The sequence below is a fragment of the Vidua macroura genome, chromosome 13, assembly GCF_024509145.1.
Source record: "Vidua macroura isolate BioBank_ID:100142 chromosome 13, ASM2450914v1, whole genome shotgun sequence".
NCBI classification, from domain to species: domain Eukaryota; kingdom Metazoa; phylum Chordata; class Aves; order Passeriformes; family Viduidae; genus Vidua; species Vidua macroura.
The window spans coordinates 5,982,569-6,003,755 of record NC_071583.1 but is presented as its reverse complement, the minus strand read 5'-3'; the positions used below and the strand labels follow the sequence as shown (position 1 = coordinate 6,003,755).

The window sequence follows — 21,187 nt, the reverse complement described above, 5'->3', positions numbered from 1 at the left end:
GATGTGGTTCTCCTTGTGAAATGAAGTTTATTTCAGTGGTCTGTGGTTTAGCTGTTATTCAAAAGCAACCAAGATTAGTAGATAGGGCTTTTAATAGAGCTTCTCCCTCACACTTCCCAGAGCCTGCCTTCCAGGCTCTGCTCCAGACCTCTGCCTCCCCTCCAGTCTCCCATTTCTGACTGCTCCCTTTCCCTCCTACTGACTCTTCTGCTCTCTCCCTGTTCCCTAACCCTGTCTTTCTGACACAGCAAGCAGCTCTTATCTACCCATTACACTGTGGCTGCATTACTTATCTCCCCAGAAACCCAGACACCTTTTTACAGCATGTAACTGTTCAGTGCAGGGCTTGTCCTGCTCTTACCCACATGCAGCACTTTGCTCAAGGGAATCCCTGCCTGGGGAATCAGAAGCCACACACCCTGTGCTGTCTGAAGTCACACACCTTCAGGCACTTCCATGAATAAAAGCTATTGCTAAGCCACAGTCATGTTAGGATAATTCTAAAGTCTCACAGAATCAGGACTGCAATTCTCTTCTTTAAGCACAGAGCAATTTAAGGCTTTCCACAGTGAAAAGAGAAGTTGAGAAAACAGATCCTACAGGCAGTGTTCTGCTGACCCACATCACTTTCTCTCTAAAGATCGTGCAGAGCTGATTTCAGAGCACTGCAGTCACTTCTGATATACATTCCTCACTTACTCATGATTCCCAGCAAGTCCCTACTATTCATGTAAACAGAGGAGCCAGAGGCCATCAGGCCAGGAGAGAGATGCTACATTAATCTCCACAGTCCAATCCAGCAGGCATCAGTCAGGGAGAATTCCACTTTTGCCTATTTAAGAATCACAGGATCTGGCCCCTCCATGAATCCCAACACTTAATGAAAACAGACAGAGGACAAGAGCAAATGCTTGATAGAGCTTGATAGAGCATATTGTTTCTGAAAGGAAATGTTTTTTTTCAGTTTCCCATGAGGCACCAGTAGCTCTTCAAACAGAGCCCAAACCTCAAGTATGCCAGCCATTCACCAGGCAAACATGAGCTCATTACCTCAGCCCACCGCCTGCAACTTCAGTCACTTTTGTTTTTTAAACCCCAAAATTCAGAACTCCAGGAGTCCCTGTGAAGGGCTGACAGTGCAGCCCCTCTCTGAGTGGAACTGCTGAGCCTTCACAGAGATCAGGAGCTTGGAAAACCTGCAGTTCAGTGAAATAGGTTTGCTTTACCAGCAAGGAGGGTCTGGCACAACCACTCAGACCTTCACCATCTCCTCTTTTCCCCACCAGAGCAGAAGACAGCTCTGCTGGTTTAGCCTCTTCTAGCAAGACTTCCAACAGAATTTGTTCTGGTTCCAAAAGGAGCACGAATGTGTGAGAGAGGAGGAGGCACAGTTAAGTGCTTTGTTATCCACTACACTACACCTTTGTTTCCTGGGAGATTTGGGCTAGGTTGGCATCAGGTATCACAATCCAGGCTGCTGTGCCTTGCTTCAGGGTTATGCTTTCAGCAAGGAGCTTTGTGTTCAGGTGTGCTGAACTGCTGCCTCCAAGCATTGCACAATACCCAGGGAGGCAAACTCCAATGATTTCCAATAACAGCTCTGCTGTTTTAATTGGGATGTTGTGTTCTGCTCATTGATTAGTTTAAAAAAAGCAGCCCAGATACAATATGGAGGGGAAAAAACCTCCACACCAAGTCAGACCTGCTCATTCAACTTAGCTAGAGGAAGGTACTGTCTTAGGAAACGAGATATAATTTCCTCACAGCCCACAAGCAGCCCTGGCAAAATACAATTAAAACCTTTGAAGGAATACTTACACTTCCTGCAGGTTCAACAGCTCTGCAAAGACAGAAGGATCAATCTCTGCCAACTTGTTGTAGCTCAGGTTTCTGTTAAAGTAAAAGACAGAGGGATCAGCAAAATACAGTCACCCTGCTCAGCAAAACAGAGTCATCTTAATTATTCTGGATTGCACTGGGAGGGTTTGGGGTTTGTTTTTTTTTTTTTTTTTTAAAAGAGAACTTAAATGGGAGAGCAGCAGTTTTCTGCTGAATACACAAGTGAGTTTAGTTCCATGACAAAAATGTTATCTAGCTCTCCCCAAGCTACTTCCTCTTTTGCAGTAGATTAGCGTGGTTTTAATTTGTCTTCATATTACACAATTACATTTATTATTCTACTATTGATTATTTCCAACCACAAAACTAATCACACATGAATAGAATGTTTCCTGACAAATTAAAATCTGAACTGAAACAATCAACAAACCTTCCACTGAATATTTTATAGCTATATTCACACAGGGTATTTTTTACACCACTGTGTTACACACAAAATACACATACAGAAACATACAGAGGTATGCACACTCACTATGTGTAAACATAAAATATATTCTACATTTTCTAACAAGATTATATAATTAGTCTATCACTAAATGATTTTTTTTTAATCCATGAATACAGCTTTCAAGCCACACAGCAGTACACACTTTGGTCCTCACAACCCTAGCCAACACTTTCCAACTATCCAACAGCCCAAATCTAAACCTAAATCACATTCTAGCACCAATGGATAACAAATGGGTTGTGCTGTATTATCTGAAAGCAGGCTGGTGGGAGAGCAGATCTGCCTCACAGGACATCCCTGACTGGAAACACACCCAGAGCTCAACATACTGCAGGAAGGAACACACTGCAAGGATTGCTAGGGACAGCAAACAGGCAAAATAATGCAAATTAAGTGCCAAATCCAGAAAACACAAGCAAGAGCTTTGCCATGCTCTGCTGTAGCAGCACACAGTGCAACAGCAGAGTCTTCCCTCCAAGATATGCACTCTCAGCACACCACACAGGACAGGTCAAACCTGCAGCTAGGACTAACCAGATCAATTAAGACCAAGTGACTAATGATGCAGAAAGTAACAAGTGCTTTAATTACCATTCTGTATGCAGTGCTGGCATGTTTCTGTGAGTGTGTAATCTAAAGAGGGAGGAGGCAAATTGATGGGTGGTAGCAGAAAAGCAACCACAGTAAATTGTAAGGAAATTGTGAGGGGGACTTCTTTAATTTTACTTTGCTCCACACCCTGCTCTCGGATATTACCCTAGGTAAAATTCAACCCTCGTGCCTCCTCTGCAGGGAGGTTACACCCTCTTACTGCACCTCTGAACACAACCCAAAAGATTCATGGCCTGATTTTAGATTAGCCCTTGAACATTGAGCTGCTTATTTCAAACCACCAAGCCAGTCTGACTAGAAAACTGGCCAGTCTTCCCTGGTTTGGGTTTTACTTTGCTTTAAAACTGCACCCACAGAAAGCAAGCAGGTCTGCAACCCAAACAGGTAAACAGGATCTAAGTCACATAGGCACCTACTGAACTTCTACCAGTGCTCCATGACCCAAGAGCTGAGGCACACACAAAGAAAAAGCAGCTGCCAGAAGAGTACTGATGGAAAATATCTCTTGAAGTGCTCACACTAACACACTGCACTCTGTGGCAATGCAGAGAGAAATCCAGGCTCACAGCAGCCTTACAAATACCAAGACTTGAAAGACTACAAAGCTTACCAACTTTGTGTGATTAGCAGGAAGTGATAAACACCTCTTTCAAGCTAAAAAGCAGATATTGATCACCTGCCCTCTTGCAACGCATTTATGGGAAGTCCTCAAAGCATTCCCCTGCACGAGGGACTCATTTGATGGCTCTCACATCACACCATTCCCCATCATTTCAGCTGAAGGCAGCTCTTGCCCAAAATGTTCAATTTTTGCCAACACCTGCTGTGGAAGAATGCTCTACAAATCAACAATACAGGCTGGCTCTTAACAGAGCCTAGAACTGAAGCTATACAGGAGTGTAAAACCTAACCAAGCATCTCAGTTTAAAATATGCTGTCCTGTAAGCCCCTACTGTCTTTTAAAACACTCAAGAGACCTTTAAATCAATACCAGCCTACAGCAGATATCCATTTCACTATGAACTCAAAGGCATTTATCTAAATAAAAGTCAAACTGCAGTTTAAACTCAGAGTGTGTTTGAAAGCCAAGTCCATATTCATAGCACAATTACGAATTAAAGTGCAATTTGCCCACAGATTACATTACTACTTTTTTTTTTTTTTTTTAACCACACAGTAAGATCAGGTTGGAGCTTGTCCCTGCCTGATCTACAGGCAAAAAGAGAAAATACAACAGGTAACGTCCTACAGGCTCAGCACAATAAAGCCAATACACAGAGATATGAGGGACAAACTAAAAGAGGAAAATACAGCCAGACATGGCAGTGCATGAATCCATCTGTTTTCATGTATTTCTATGCCCTTTACTGCAGCCAAACTTCACGTTTTTCAGGTAATGAATTTCTCCTCAACACATTCCTCTGCCATAGGCTAAGAGGCTGTTTTATGAAGCAAGAAACAAGAACACATGCACCAGAACTGATCATCCCTGCACTTGCCAGAGGGATCAGATCCCTGGCTTAGCCTGTGCTCAAGCACTGGGTGACATGGACATGAACCTCCAAAGTTCACAAGTGAAAAAACAAAGATCTTCACAAATTAAAGGATTTCACGGCCACAGTTTAACATCACCCAGAGCGATTTTCTGACTATTGCTGCTGCCATTCAGGACATTTGAACATCACAAGTCACTGCACAAGTAGCTGGCTCTTCAGATAGCACAGACAGATTTTGCTGCACCAGCAACAGAAAGACTTCCTCAACAGCTGCTGCAGAAATGCAGGTGAACTCCATCCTCTTGCACACCAAAGTCTTCAGTTCTCCCCACACTACTCACCCCAACCACACCAAGTATCCTCACTAAATGTACACTATACTGCTCAAAAATCAGTGGGGAAATGAAAGCTAGAAATACAGTCAGTGCAAAATAAACAGGAGACTTGAAATTACATAGATACGCCAAAATAAAGTTTACTGAGTTTCTGGCACTAGCTGTACTTTAACTTATATTAAAATACCCAAGAATTTCTAGCCTGAAGCATTAGCAATCAAAGGATGTGTTCTCTCTGATCCCCTCGCTAGGCAGTCTGTGGCATGCCAGTCACAGCGTTTAAGTGAGAGAAAGAATTAACGTGCTCCAATAGATAGATCATTGGGACTGGGAGTCAGGAAACCTCTGTCTATTCCTGGCTCTCTTAATCTCCTGCTGTGTGACCGGGTCATGTCACATCACCTCTCCAGAGCTTTTGTTTCCACAGCCACCCTTTGTCTGTCTTGTCTATTTAGACTGTAAATAAAATTGAGGTAGGTATTGTCTTATTTTGCCTGATGCTGATGAAATGAGGCCCCAATCTTGGTTGGCCTCCAGTAATGCAAATAAAGAAGGGAGCTCAAAATTTGAGGTCATGGGTGCACGCGATGTTCTCCTACCCCTAAATGTGGGTCCCAAATGTCCAGCAGTGAACGAAGCACTGCAGGGCCTTTAATGTCCCCACCAGGCTGGCCTCTCTGAGCTCAGCAGACCAGCAGTGGAGGGTGACTGGAGATGCCAAGCCTGGGGGCACAGCTGTCCCATCACTGAAAGCTGTCCCATTTGCTGCTCCTCTGTAGCACAGAATGCATTCCTTCTCGAGGAGCCCTTGGGATGATGCCACACAGTCACCCAATGGATCACCAAACAAATGTTTCTGCCATCAGTTTTCCAAAATGTCTTCCTCAAAGAAAGAGAGCCATCAACTCCCAACACCAAAACCCTGTCCTTTCCCAAATCAGCACCTGCCCAACCCTCTGAGGTATCTCTCATCCTGAGCACCTCTTCAAAGCCAGTTTATAAAGCATCACCTACAGTGTTTTATGCCAGTTCCAAGAGCCCATGTCTTTGGTGCATGTTCTGCCCTGGCACCTACATGTGAGGTCAGCTGAGCCCAAATGTGGGACTGCCCACGAACTGCTCAGTGCCCTGGGCCTGCTCCTCTGCATGGGCATGTGCTTCTGTTGAATTACTCATGGAAGGATATTTTGATCCCTCCAAGACAACTGTGGAAAGAAAACAGAAGCCAACTAATATCAATTCAAGAGCCTGAGCTGTGAGTTCAGGGAAGCATCCTACAAAGGTTAGAAATTTTATAGCTGGCAGAGGAGAAAGAGCAGAACCACCAGCCTGAGTGGCCTCTATCATTCAGATTGTTTTTTTTCATATCAGCTTCTATTGAAGCTGGTAAATGTTTTTAAACTTTATTCTGATTTACTGGCATGAAAAGTGCTCTGCATATTATTTTTCCATTACAGACTTCAAGTCTTCCTTGTATTGGCTAATCCAACAATGTAGGGTTTTCCCCTCCTGTCACTAAGATGCCCATGATCAGGAACTGAGAGCCTGTTAAATCAATATGGGAAGGGCCCTGTTCTCTCTTTTCAGCCATTCCTGACTCTAAGTAAGAAAGCAGTGTTTGCCTTTGCTTGGCATTGTGAAAGTGGCACTGTGGATCACTGAACACCACAGAGACTGAAATGAAAGTCTTGTTAAATAACTGGGTATGTTCAATCTCCCAAAGGAAATAATGCTGTCACAGAAAGAGTCCTGCTGGCCAGTGAGGTGGGATCAGTCAGTTCCTTGACCTGTGAGAGGCCAGCCCTGCCCCCTTGGGCAAGGTGCAGGGTAGATCAGGAGTTTATGTACAAGTTTTGGCTCTGCTTTGGGAGCTTGACCAGTGCAGAGAAAGCCACCTATCTCTCTGTTGGAAACAGGGGTGGCCTGTCTGGCTCACCAGACAAAGGAACAGAGACACACATGGCTCCTGGTCTCTGCTCACCACGATGATGGCTGAATTCTGTTCTGCAAGGTGAAAGTTTCCAACCCTTGCATCAAAACCATTTATCTGTCAGTACAGAGGATTATGTCAAAAGTGTTTCTGCACCTTTTGATGACAGGCATTGGAGAAAAGGAGGATGGCTTGAAATTCTGTCACTGCCAACTGTGGTTTTCATTGAACACTTTGTCAACCGTTGTCATAACACAACTTTTCATTGCTCCTGCACAAAAGGGAGCTGAGGGCCCAGAACAATTGAGCCCTGCAGTAGAAATTCCTCTGGCTCATCTGTCGAAAGATAGCTGCCTAGTCTGCAGCTTCCTGAATAGGCACCATCCTCGTCCCACATGTTTGTAGATGGCTTTACAGCGCTGGAATGGAGGCCCCATGCACACTTGAGTGGGTATGAAAAGCATGGCTGCAGCTGAATTAGCTTGGGGATGGGGGCCAGGGGAGCAAGAGAGGGAGCACACTGCCCATGCTAAAAGCGTACAGCTGTGCAGGAAGAAAGCACACTTAAATGTCTCTTTTAAACAAGCTTGTGAGGTGCCAGAGAGATGGCAGTGTCCTTGTAAGCAGTGACACGTGAGCATTAATGCTGAAGCACAAAGCCAACAGAGATTGTATGGATTCAGGTGGTTGTATGGACAGTCAGGACAGAAAGAAGTAGCTTTAGGCCATTTTTGATTCCTGTGCACAGGACAAGTCCAAAGTCTACTCCCATGAGGCAAGAGCAGCCAAACAGCTACTGCAGCCTCTTCTCATTAGATCTGGCTCCAGACCCTTCCTCTGGACATGCTCCAGCACCTCACTGTGTGAGGGGCCCAGAACTGAGCCCAGGACTCAATGCACAGCCTCACCAGTGCTGGAGATGATCACTGGCCCAGTCCTGCTGGCCACACTATTGCTCGTACGAGCCAGGGTGCCACTGGCCTTCTTGGTCACCTGGGCACTCACTAGCTCATGTTCAGACAGCTGTCAACCAGCACCTCCTGGTCCTCTTTCACCAGGCAGCTTTTCAGCCACTGTGCCCCAGGCTGAGCCCCTTGTGATTCCTGTTCTAGGGGACCCCGAGTACAGTGTGCTGCCTACAGTGCAAAGCATCCAGCTTACAAGAGACTCTGAAATGGAGCCCAGAAATGGCCCACACCAAGCATGGGGCAGAGCTGCCTCCTAGAAGGAGGTAAGAGCACCAAAACACAGGGCAGCAGCGAGGTGGATGCCCCAGACTGCTGCTCTAAGTGCTTCGGAGAGAAGGGGACTCTGCAGGACATGGAGAGGCTACAAAGCACCCACATGGGTGAAGCTGTGCCCCACCACTGAGAGGTTCTGATAGTGGCTCAGCTGATGTGCTCACTCAGGCTTTACTTATGCCCTTGTCCAAATTAGCAGCAGCAGCATTGTATTGGCTTGGGTTAACAGCCTGCTCATATAAGGGGCTTTATGTGCAGGAGGGAGTCAACTTAAGGGCAGCCCTCAAGACATAATATGAGCTAATTTGACAGTGAAGACAAACTTTGAGAGGTCATCCAGACACCAAGAAAACTGCACCATGAATCACTCTCAGTCATGACCAACGATACCGTCTAAAGGAAATTCCTGTAGCATGATCCCCAAAGAATTGATACCACACGGATCCCAGCAGATGCATGCAGCCATTAATGCAAAGAACACTAATTAAAACCACATCACTGACAAGTATTGTGCCAGACTACAATTTAATTTAGCATGTGGTTGGTATGGTCACAGAAACTTGGGAATGGTCTTACCTTCAAGTGACTTTCAGGGACACATTTTCAGCCTTGGCCCTTCCTCCTGCTCTGCCAGCCTGCACTCACAGCTTTGGGTGCACACAGATCACACATCTGGCCTCACAGAGGTGCCTGGTGAGCACCCACCACACCTGGTCAGCTCACACAGGGCTGTAAATGTAAATATCTCTACCACTGTGGCCTGCCAGACTCCAGCAGGCAGCACAGGATGAGCAGGCACACTCTCAGGGCTAAGGAAAGGCAGGACTCCTCTGCAGGAGCACTGGGTAACACTGCAGGGCTGCTGGGGCTTCCACATCTCCTACACCAAGAATTTTTACAGGCTTATTTGTCTCTTTCAACAGGGCAGTGTCAGGTTATTTTAGGCCCTGTTTGGCTTACACAAATGTGTTTTGACAAAACCTAGGATCCCATTTCCTCCTATTTTAATAACCTCAGCAAAACTCAAGTATGAGTTATTGTCTGCTTTTTTTCTTTTACTTTTCTTGAAAGATCATCTCCTCCAAACACCCCTATTTTCTTTCTTGAGACAGAAGGCTTAGATGCAATTTAATCTACATAATCACACGTATATGCAAATACTCCATAACACATGTAGAAATCACCTGGGTAACCCAGGTACTCATGACCTCATGCTATGACTCTGCACCATCAGAACAGACACAAGCATACTCATTTCACCAGAGCTTGGTCCTGGCCCACTCAACAAGTTTTCTCAGTATTTCAATTGCTCCACGTTCCAAAAAAAAAGCGAAGTGAGATTTCAAGAAGTGAAGTAATTTGAAAGACATCCAGTGGCCTCAGTGGCAGGGGTAGGGCTGTGAGCCCCTGTCCCTGCAGCGAGATCCCCCCAGGCCCCTCTGTTTCCTGGGGACAGGTACAGCCCTTCCCAGCAGCTTCTCAGGGACTCAAACCAACAGAGGACAGCAGGGCAAAGGAAGCACAAGTGACAAAGTATTCAACAATGCTTTTTCTGCTTCTGAGAAGAGCACTAGCCACAGGCACACAGCCTGCAGCCACTGAGGCTGCAAAGCCTCCTGTTGGGACCACAAGTTCCTCTGCCCCCAACAAGAGAGCCCAGTCAAAGGCAGCATTGTGTGCAGGGAACAGGGGATGCTGCAGGGGTTGGGGCAGGCAGGATTTAATTGCAGCAATCTTTCTCTATATTTGCCTCTTCCATTAGGCTGCACTGCCTGAAGGAGAATGATCCTCTCCAAAACACACTGAGGCATCAGCTCCAAGGACTGCATCAAAGCAAAAATACATTTCAAAGGGGGCATGAGCATCTAAATAAGAATAACTGTATTTAATTTCATGTAAAGCAATCCTGCCGTGCCATCTGTGACAGGTAAGCAGTTGGAAGGAAAAGCAGGATGTGGAGGGTTTTTTAACCCACAAACAAAACTCCACCCATCATCTGCCTTGACACCCATAGGGTTTGTTCTGGGTTTATTGCTTTAATTAAAGTGCTAACTACTGCCATGAGAAAGACATAGCCCTAAAACCAAAAGCCTGCAAGTTGGTTGCTTGACTACATATGACCAAAATCACCTTTTTCTAATTTGATAGTAAATTTCTTTATTGGTGATTTTGCATCCACAAAGCAAAGCAGACTGTCTCTTAAGCCACTGGAGCAAGGACTGGATACCCCAGCTTAAACAGAATACTCACCAAACAAATTGCTCCTACTTCCATCACTGCTGTTTTTCTTTGGTAAATCAATAAAGGCCACGACTTCTTCACTAACATTTTCAATTAAGGTTCCCCACTGTGTATTCAACATATTAAACCAATTTATTGAGTATTAATAACTATGTCATTTACTAGACATATCTACCTTAGAACTGTTCAGCCTCCATTAACAATAACAAGATACATTGATAAATCAGCATTAAGTGCTATTTACAGTTTCAAAAATGGCTACTTTTGCAAAGCAAATATTTTCTTCTGAAAGTTGTGCAACTCTTCACAAGTACTCACAGCAGATAAACCATATTAAACCTTTGGCTTTTTCAGATGTTTGGGAAGACCCACAGCAACATGTTTGACTGCTAACAATCAAACCCTCCCACCACATGACTTTGCAAAATCCAGCTGTGGGTTAGGAGTTGAGTGCAGAGAGAAGAGAGAGTGATAATTCAGAAATTCCTCAAACATTGTTCAACATTTCCATGATTTTAGAAAACTTCCAAGGTCAACCATTCAGTAATACTGAATAACCCATATTTCAAGTTTTCTCAAAGAACACAGAATTGTAATGTGCTCTGCTGTCTTTGGGGGATTCAAATGGTTTCAATCCTATCTGCAAGTGTTGCTGGTAAGTTCAGAGACCTTAACCAGCCAAAATATTTTTCCACTGCTCCCACACCACTTTTTAATCAGAAATATTAATTTAGTAAATGCACAACCTGGCACAACAGGTTGCCACTATCTGCCACTACCCAGCAGCACCACGTCTGCATTACTGCACAGCAGGCTGGGGGATCCCCAAGCCCTGAGGAAGAAATTTCAGCACACAGCTGGAATTACCCTTTTGCAGAGCCCACCCTGAGTGAGACTTGGCCATGCCTGGCCCAGTGGCAGCACTGGGCATGGCCCTGCCCAATCAATCATTAATGGTAGGGACAGGGCACACAACCCTCTGCCACTGTGTTTGCTCAGCCACTCTCTCCTGGCTTTTATTAATAGTTAATCAGGAAGGACTGATCTCCCCCCCAAAACATGCTTGCTGAGAAGTGGCACCAAGGAATATTTGTGCATTGCTTAAAACTAGTCAGGCCAAGAGTGGGGGGGAAAAAAGTTTTTTAAAAAAACAGTGTGCAGATTTTTCCTGTGGCCCAGGCATGGGGGCTCACTCCAGGCTTGCTCCAGCTTCTCCTGCACTTGATGCTGCTTTCCACCCACACTGAGGGGCTGCATCACCTCCTGCTCTCAAACAGCGATGGTACCCAAGTGTTTTTAGAGGCTTTTCCCAGACAGAACCACTGCTGTCCTTTCACCACAGCACACGGCTGTTTCAGTGGTGGCTGCTCCTCCCCAGCCACCCAGTGCATGTGCTGTGCTGTCACCAGGAAGCTCTCAGCAGATGGGCTGAGGTGAAGCTCTGCCTCCTCAGATGTGCTGTGAAATTTAACGGGCCCAGGGACCAGAGCCAGCAGAGCCCACCCAGCTGGGCCAGCCAGGACAGAGGCAGTGGTCAGCCCTGCCAGCCCTGCCCCTCTCCTCCCCCTGCAGCAGTGACTCTGATCTCGCAGAACACCCAGGCAGCCCTGCACAGTGGAAATAAAGCCCTCTCTGATCAGTCTGAGTGGAATTACAGCGCTGGACTCCTTGCTATGCCCACCATAAAGTTACTCAGTTTGAAATCTACCAGAGCAAGGACATTCCTGGCACTTTCCAATGCCATGGGCTGAAACTGAGAGGTTGGGCAAATCCAAACATTTTGTGTGTGGAAAGGAATGATGTATATAACCTCAAACCATCTCAAGGACTAGTTACCCATGGGCTGTCTGTGGCTGGCAGCACTGCATGGTGCAGGGCCAGCTCTAATCCCCCAGAGGTGTGAGGAACACATGGCAGACAGCTCTCCATTCCCAGTTTAAAAATAGCTCTTCTCTGTAATAAAGAACAGCATTTTAAGGGCAAAACCTGAAGATTTTAAGCTAAAAAAAAACCTAAGCTGGCTGTCCTGGCTGGAGGTGTATGGTTTACACAAGCATCCATCCCCTTTCCTTTCGAGTAATCAATGTCCAATCATAATGCACTTCCACTCCAAGCACTTTCGTACTGCCAACAAAGCACCCAGCAATTTAATGGATTTCTGCCCCCAAATTGGAAGCTGTACTACATCCAACTGATTCAATTTGTTCAGCCTTAGAGGAAGCCCCAGGAACAAAATGCTAGAAATAAAACCACATGCACTGATAACATTACAGAAATAGATACACCAAGAAGCAAATGTTCTGTCCCTTTTATCTGACCTCCAACTTGGTTTAACTGACCTTCAAGATGGAAAAACTGCATTTAAAACAAGCCATTTCCACTTAGATCAAGAGTAAGACAAGAGTGAGTGCGCGTGTAACTGTGTGTGTGAGTGTGCTCTATAAAAAGTGCTTTCCTACCTCCATGTTAACATCGGGGTCAGCTGTCAGAACAAGCATTCAGACTTTTTGGCATAACTCCTGTATTGGTTTTTGCCACTGGGACAGCAGCAATGTCAAAGATGGAGGTGGAGCTGAAGCCTCTGCCCAAGGAATGCCAAAAAGTCACTGAGGGAACAATTGAACCTATTGCTGCTTTACACGCCAGCCTTGACATTCCTTACATACAGCAGAATTTCACATCTGTGCATTCATATTTAAATAATTGACAGTGTACATGACCTTCATGTGCATTTACAGACACAAAGGCAGTTCTGAACACAAACACATACCCATGCATGTGGCAATACAATTACAGTGATGTACACAGCTAGAAAGGATTTATCAGGGGAGTTTGGGACAGCTGTACAACTTATGATTAAGTTGTGAAGAGTGCTAGTAAAATATCTTTATTGCACTCTGCCCCAGCATATAATGTCACATCTTTTACAGAAGCACTATTTTAAAAATCTTTGAGAGCTTTACAGCTTTCATTGGTGCTGTTTTTCAGCTCCTTCCACTTACAAAGCCAGATTTCTGTATTAGTGCAACTCAGACTGCAGAAAGTCTCAAAAGGAGAAAAAGTTATAGGCAATTAAATTTTAGAAAGTCCTTCAAATGAGCTTGCTCTTCCCCAAGTCTGGTATCTCAGAACTTTGCAGCATTAAAAGTCAGCCCTTATTTCCACTGGCTGCAGTTTTTTGCTCTTTGGATCTCTTAAGCTTTCAGGAGTCCTGGGCAAGTGGGGCTCCAGGCAGAGCCAAGGGGAAGCAGCTGCTCACGAGCCCACATTTGCTCCTGCTCCCCACCTCTGTGTTGGGGGCCACTGCAGCTGAGTTTGAACCCTGCATTAGCATCAGTCAGGCACCAAAGCTCTCTTTCAGATCAGAAAGGTATTTTTTCATCTACTTCAAAGGGCTCTGATGTACTTTGCTGGATGGATGCCTTGATTTATTATTCAATGAACTCCCTTGGATTTGCAGTTTCTCAGCTAAAGGCATCACAGCTAATTCAAAGGGAATGCAGATGTTTAAGCTTCAGTCAAAGAACAAACTTTCCCTTCTATAGATTTTTATCCTTTCCACATTGCAGAGGGGAGGGGAACATTTCCCAATTATTTTGCTATGGGAAACAATAAAGAACCCACTCTCCCTGCAAAATTGCTGGATCCAGAAGATACTTGGATAAATTGATTTTTTCTTCTTTCAACTATTATTACTGGAATCACACGGCCCCTCTTAGCATTTCAGATAAGATTTTTTGTTATAAATATCTTAGTTTCTGCTCACCAGAGGATATGTATTTGTCACAGGAGCTCCAGCTCCAAGGACAGGAAATCCCTTCATCTGAAGGGATGCTGCAGTCAAGCAACAAATTCTACAGGAAGATGTTAAAAGGCAGACAGGTCCTTCCTTCTTGCTTTGAGCCCACCTCACTCAGGCATAATCCAAAGGAGATGCCATCTTAAACTTACCTAATGGCCTCTCAAATATTTTTAAAAAGTCCCATAATGGAACTCCATGTGGGTGGCCACCTGGCTGCCCTGAAAATAGAAAAGCTAACGCTGCAATTTGGCCAGGAACAGAAATACCCTTTCCCTCTGACGAGTGGTCCCTGTGAGCCCAGGCACCGTGCCAGGGGCTCACCATTCACTACGTGACCTGCAGCTCTCACAGGGCTAAGGGCTCCAACCCCTGCTCCAAATTGGGATTATTTGGGAAACATGGATGCAGAAGGTGCTCCCAAGGTTTGTTACAGCACAGTGAGGGACACAGGTGCACTCATTGCTTGGAGAATTCAAACTATGTCCTTTTGAGAGTAGATAGATTAATGTCTATGAAAATAGTAAGAAATGTCACCATTTCAAGGAAATCAGAGAAAGAATAGTTAGGGCTTGTGGAAAGCACTCCTGCTCTAAGCACAGACAGCACTGGGAAAAAGAAGTGCAGCAATTCACATGAAAAGATGAAGAAATCCTGAGATGAACCATGATGGAGAAGCCAAAGCACCCCGCAAGAGGAGACATGTGAGGGATGGAAGTGGGCAAGCCCAAGGAGACCAGAGGGTGACAGCACCTCCATAGCTGAAAAACCATGGGAAAGAACCCCTGTGCAATTCTCACCACATCTGTACAGCCACAAAGAACAGACAGCTGCAGCAAACTGCCAGGCTGTGACCTGCCTGAAGGAGAAAAACTTCCTCAGTGCTTCCCAAAACTGGGCACTGCCAGGAGCAGGACCCTGGGTCAGACATCAGTGTGGGAGCACATGCTGTGCACACTCCCTGTTCCCAGCCTGGCCAGACTTCAGCAATGCCACATTAAAAAAACAAAAAAAAAATTTCCTCAATTTGTCACAGCAAGTGAGGTATGAAATAAAAAAAAAAACCAAAAAACTTTCCAGATCTTCCAAACCCGCCAAGTCTTTGCAAACCAATCAAAATTGTGTAAAAATAAATTGCAGTGCATTTTATAGGGGAAAATAACTCTACTGCAACTGGAAACACATAATCTTACTTTTCTCTAACAAAACCTACAGGAAATGGCTCTGCAAAAGTTAAATAAGTGATACTGGACTTTCTCCAGAGTGTTGTATAGGAAGTAACTGCAAAAATGACTGCCCAATTTAACCTTTTGTCCAGACTGCACTACAGAGCCACACCACAGAGGTATCTGGCTGATGTTAACAATCCTCTGGTGTACTCTCTAGACCTGCAGCAGAGAGAGCAGGTTATCTCACACATGCTCACCCTTGCCACAGCACAAAGCCCAGGCAGCCAACTGCTGATGGAAAACAGCATTGTACAATTTTTCCTTTCTCAACCAGCAATTGGGTTTTATTTTGTTTTTTAAATATGCAAAAAGCAGAGCAGATGCCTGCATGCCCTGCATTCAGACTTGTACCAGGCTGGCACTGCTGACATACCAAAGATGTCCCATCCCTCTGCCAGACATCCCTTTGGTAGAGATCTCATAAGGTGATATCAGAGTATTTGTGGGTGAAACCATTTTTTAGCACCCATCACTAACACTCACTGAGCTTCTGTCCCTTTACTCACCACCTCCACCGCCCCAGGAAGGGCTGCAGCAAGTGCCAGGGAAGGATCTTTTGCTCCCAAGACACCTCAGAAACAGCACATCTGCCAAGAAACCTGGTGTCAATATTTGCCTGGAGCTCTGCAATCACACAATTCCACAAGCTGAGCCAAGCTGCCCTCCCCATCCTTTCTCCCCCACCATCCACATGGCTCCAGAGTGGAGAAGGTGCTGCTGCAAGCACAGGAAACAAGTCTGGTTTTAAGCCTTTGTTTCTTTTAGTTGAAAAGGAGGAACTACAGCTTTATACATGCATATATACATACACACACATCTACTGAATCCCCAACATTTCATTCAGTCTTCACTTTCCATTAAATACACTGTATTGGGGATGAAAAAAAAAAATCTAAGAAGAAACCAAAGGCTTTTCCATATCCCCACAAAGCTTGGGTCTTGCATAATTACTTTAACCAGGACAGAGCTTCTAGAGCTGCAGAATACTGCTTGATCACATTAGCCAGCAGGAAACCATTTCATGCTCTTTTTTTCAGCAAATTTGACACCACCACCAAAGTTGCTCCAAGACACATTAAAAAAAACACACCAAAAAACCACACCCATAGGGGAGAGAGCCAAAAAATAAGTCTAGAGCAAGGGAGGCTCACAATAAAATGCCCCCCATGGAATGACACTGAATTCAATACACTGAAACAGCCACTGGGAGGGAAGCCAATACACAGGAAAATTGCAATCAGCCTTGGGAATTAGCTCTTGTAGGTTGTTGCTTTTCCTGCAGCCCCACACTTACGTCAAGTCACGTGAACACAATTACATAAACTGTACCTTTTCCATGAACACCTTCACTGCGATAAAGGCTCTCATTTTGCTCCACATAAAAACACTTTCCACAGGTTTATAAGCTTTAATTGCTATGAGAACCCATAAAAAGTGCCCAAATAAGTCTATTTAATGGTTATACATTAACCATCGTACACCTCCAGGCTTGTGTTATCCACCTATTTGCTAAATCAATAAACTGCTCGTAGGCAAACTTTTGAAAAACATTGCTGCTGCTGAAAATGTTCCATTTCTGTTTACTAATAATTTCATAAAATTAATTGAAAACTCCTAGCCGTATCTGAAGTTTTCTGCTTTGTTCTTTTAGGGGAAAAAACAAGGTATTTTTCAGCAAAGAATCAACCTCGAGTATCTCTCTTGTGCTTGAATTTGGATGCTGGCCCAAAAGGCGATGTAAGAGCAGTACAAATCCAGGCTGGGAAGGACTTGGGTCAAGAGAAATACGTGAGTGTGTGTGCCTGCAGAAACAGCTCCTCTGAACCTGAGAAGAACAAGTCTCCAGGAACTGCAATAAGCCTGGACAGCCAGGAGCAGGGAAGCCGTTCACATGAGCAGGACAAACAGGAAACCTTAGCAAGGGGTTCTAGGACAGCAAACACCCAAAAAACTTATTGGCAATTAAAATTAAGGGCATTGCCCTCGGTGGATTCAGCCCTCCAGCCTCGCCTGCCACTGGGTGCAGACACACTGGTGGGGTCTGCAGCTCCCATGGGCCATATGCAACAGCACCAAATGAATTCAGCCTTACCACAACAGCCCCTGAACCAGCCACTTCAGGAAATCCCTGCGAGGTGACCTGAAAAAGCTCTCTTGCAATGCCCCACACACCACGGTGGAGGAGGGCAGGCAGCATTTCAGTTCTCTGCCCTGTACCTAAGGGGACACCAGGCACCTGATGCAGCCCAACTGCTCTCATTATGGCAATAAATGTTACCCTGGGCACTGGCAGATGTCCTGGTGTGCCATCACCCACCTCACAGACACGTGCAGCTGACAGCAGGGCCACGAGGCCAGCCCCAGCACCTCCTGCCTCCTCTGGGACTGGGAGAGGGGGAGCGAGACTGGGCCAAGCAGCCTGACTGCCATCCAGTGTTGATCAAATCCAACTATTTCATAAAGCTTCTGGTATGCCCAGCCAGCCTCAACAGTCTCTGCACTCTGCTGTGAAATCTCGAGGATATTTATGAAAAGTTGGCAAATGGCTCCTTAGACACCTTCCCCCACCCCCCCTTAATAAGTAAAACTCAGTCTGAAATCCAGAGATGCACTCTGAAATCCCAGTGAGGCTTTCTTGTCCAAGCACTCCCTGAGCACTCCCAGCACGGGCACCAGAGCCCACTCTGTGACTTTGATCCCTATGGAGAAGGGACCATTCTATGGATGGGACCCTGAGCAGCCTGGTCCAGTGGGTGGCTTCCCTGCACAAGCCACAGGCATGGGAACTAAATGGGTTTTAAGGCCCCTTCCAACCCGAGCCTTTCTGTGATTTCAACGATTCCATGACTCTGGAGATGGGTAACCCAGCAGTCTTTCCCTAAGCAGGTCCCCTTGTCCCACAGCAGCCCCCCAGCCCATCTGCAGAGCCACTTGCAGGGCGGCAGACAGACAGCGGGCACTTCGCACCTCCCCACCATAAACCTGCCCCGAGCAATTATCCAGCCCCTTTCCAGCTGGGAACACATTGCTGCCTCTTTTATGGCACCAGAGCTGCGAGGGCAGCAGGCAGCTGGCCCCAGCTATGCACGGAGAGAAGCCAAAGGCCTCCAACAGCAGAGGAAATGCAAACACAGGGGGCTCACACTACCTGCCCCCCGCCTGGACCCATCTTAAAAATTAATCCCAATTGTAAAAGCTGGAGTGCAGCCTGTATTTCAGGCTGAATAATAAGGCGAGGCCCTTATAAATAAGGAATCACTTACTATTCAGAGGGAGGGGAAATTATAAAGGTTATTTAAATTAAAAACAAGCCACACAAACAAATAAACCTCAGTGTCTTTCTCCCCCAGCCCCTCGCTGGCTGCCTGCTCTGCACATGTTATCTGCAAACTGCAGGGAAAACCGTGCCCCACTCTGTCCCTGCTGTTTCACAATCTGCTCGCTCTGAACCTTACACCACGTCAAGAATTAAACAAACATTTCCTCCTTCTTCGGGATTTCCCCCTGCCCCATCTAGAGCTGGGATCCAAAGTCCAGCTGAGCAGCAGGCACGAGACTGAGGTGGAATGGTCAGCTCTGAGAGGTCAGCACAGTGCCCACCACCTCCAACAGCATCCAAGGGCTGGCTGGTGGTGGTGACAGAGCACAGAAATGCCTTGCATTGGGAAAAGCAGGAGGAAAGCTGGGGTGGGCAGGTGTCCATTGAAGCTTCCCACAAAACCAGCCCAGAAAACTGGAGAGGGTCTCTGTGAAACCCCGAGCATCAATCCCACTGCACCACTAAGGGAGAATGAATGCAACAAAGCACCAAATCTCCCCATCCCTCATTTCTGCATCATCAGTGAGGGGAACTTTGTAGCTCAGAAAGGAAAATGTCTGTGGATGTCTGTCCTCTTCCCCAATAAGTTTAAAAGTGGAATAAGACCAGAGGGCTGGGAAGGGTAGGGGAGCTCCTGCAGAACCAGGGGCAGGCAAGGGAGGGAGAGCAGCCAAGGGCCAGCACGAAGCCTTCGCCCTTGGATGGCCTGGGCCCATCACTGCAGAAAAGAAGAGCCCTCCACACCCCCAAAATACACCACAGCCAAGGTGGGAAAGGAGGGCAGTAATAAAATACAATCCAGGGACAACAGGAACACTCTCCAAAAGTCAATTAAAACCTTAGTCAGCCCTGGAGACACAAACCCTCAGGAAATTAGACTTCTTGTGCCCATTTTCACGCATATTACTGGGATTACAGCAGAAAAATTCCATGAGAAGTCTTCTCTTAATTTGTCCACGTTACCAAACAGGTTTGTGTTACAATTTTGGAGTTTATCTTCCTTGGAAAACTCTGGTCATAGCAGGGAGCCAGCAAAGTGAGAGCATGATTTAAACCAAGGGGCTAAACACTGGGGAACAAAGTCAGGTTGGCTGAATTTTTCTGTGGCTGCTGCTACTTAATGGCAATGCCTCATTAAAATGTGGGATAAATGAAGCTTTTGTTAATGACCTCCTCTTTCCCTCCCTCACATACCTTCCCCTCAGGGTTTTGAGATCACATACAAAACACATCCTCAAGCTCCTCAAGGGATTTCTTTTTTTTCCCAGCAAAGCTAAGGCTGACAAGACTTGACATTCTTGAAATGTTTAAATAGGGGAAGAGAGAGAAACAACATTTTTTCAATCCCACTTTATGCATCGGAGACAAGCAAAAATTGGCCCAGGGCCAAAAGAAACCCAAAAAAAATTCAAAAATATTTGCGAGATCATCTGAAATACTCCCAATGCTCCTGACAGGAAAGTCCCCAGCTGCACAGGGGACCCAAGCCCCCACACTGAATACTGCACATTCCTGCAGGGAGCTGTGGAGCAGGGAGACAGAACTGACAAGCCACCACACAGAGCTGCCAGTCTGTCCCCAAGCCCTCCATGGGGACAATGCCACCACCAGCATCACCCACAGCAGCACTCAGGCTCTGTGGGGAAGCCTCTATGGGAAGCTTCCAAGCAGGTGGGGAGCCCTAAAAAAAACCCAAAACCCACATCCCTGGGACTTGCTAATGAGCTTGGGATTTGGAAACCAGGCTAATGAAGAGGCAAGAGCCAAGATATCCAATTTCTGCCACATACCAGGAAAAGCACACTGCTATCAGTAGCCATTATATTAATTAATTCATACACCAGCCTATTTTGTAGCTTTTTCCAGGCTGGGATTTCACTTTCCTGATGCTGCAGGACAGAACTGGGCAAAGGAAAGGGTGCAGATGGAGCACTACAGCTTGCAATAAAACCACTGAGGGTGATACAAACCAGATGTGGATGGTAACCCCATGTGTTGGAGAGGTGTTACAGCTCCATACGTCAGACACAGCACGTCAAACACTCCAGAGCAAGCATCCACAGCGCCAAAACACACTCAGGAGTGGGGAGCATTCCAAGGGGTACAGAATGGGTTAACAGGAACCCACCGAGCTCCACTGGCCAATTATCCTTCCTCTGGCCAATTATCCTTCCTCGGTTTACTAGCACAGAAATTAGGGCATCAAAGAGGACCACAGTGTTCCACTTGTGCAGTAAACTCCTTTCACCAACATCACTTCACACTTTCTAGAGTGCAAAGTTCGTGCTGATATTGTTGGCTTTCTTGCTCCCTGCTTTTTGGCACAGTCCCTCCTCCTTGGGTGTTCATTAATATGCAATCAGTACATTAAAGGCTTCGTTCCACAGGCCCAGCCAGGCTGCAACAGCCTTTTCCAGCAAGTGCTGTCTTGTGCAGGACAGAGGTGCAAATGCATTTAGGTGCTCCCAAACAGTCAAAATTAAAAGCCTAAGCCCTATATTCCCACCAATTGCTGTTTTACAGAATAAGGAATTATCACCATCGGTGCCAAGAGTGTCCAGAGAAAACCTGGAAATGACACTGAATTTACACTCATTATGCTTTATTCCTCTATGAACTGGTTACACTATTGATG

General features: G+C 45.9%; 1 protein-coding gene across 1 annotated transcript in view; it reads right to left on the bottom strand.

The window, feature by feature from the left end:
• The window catches only part of LRIG1 (leucine rich repeats and immunoglobulin like domains 1), an 88,806-nt gene that overhangs the window by 50,904 nt on the left and 16,715 nt on the right, over positions 1 to 21,187 (bottom strand). The window contains 1 exon segment of the mRNA XM_053989679.1: positions 1,819 to 1,890. Within this exon segment, the coding sequence (XP_053845654.1) occupies positions 1,819 to 1,890 (72 nt within the window).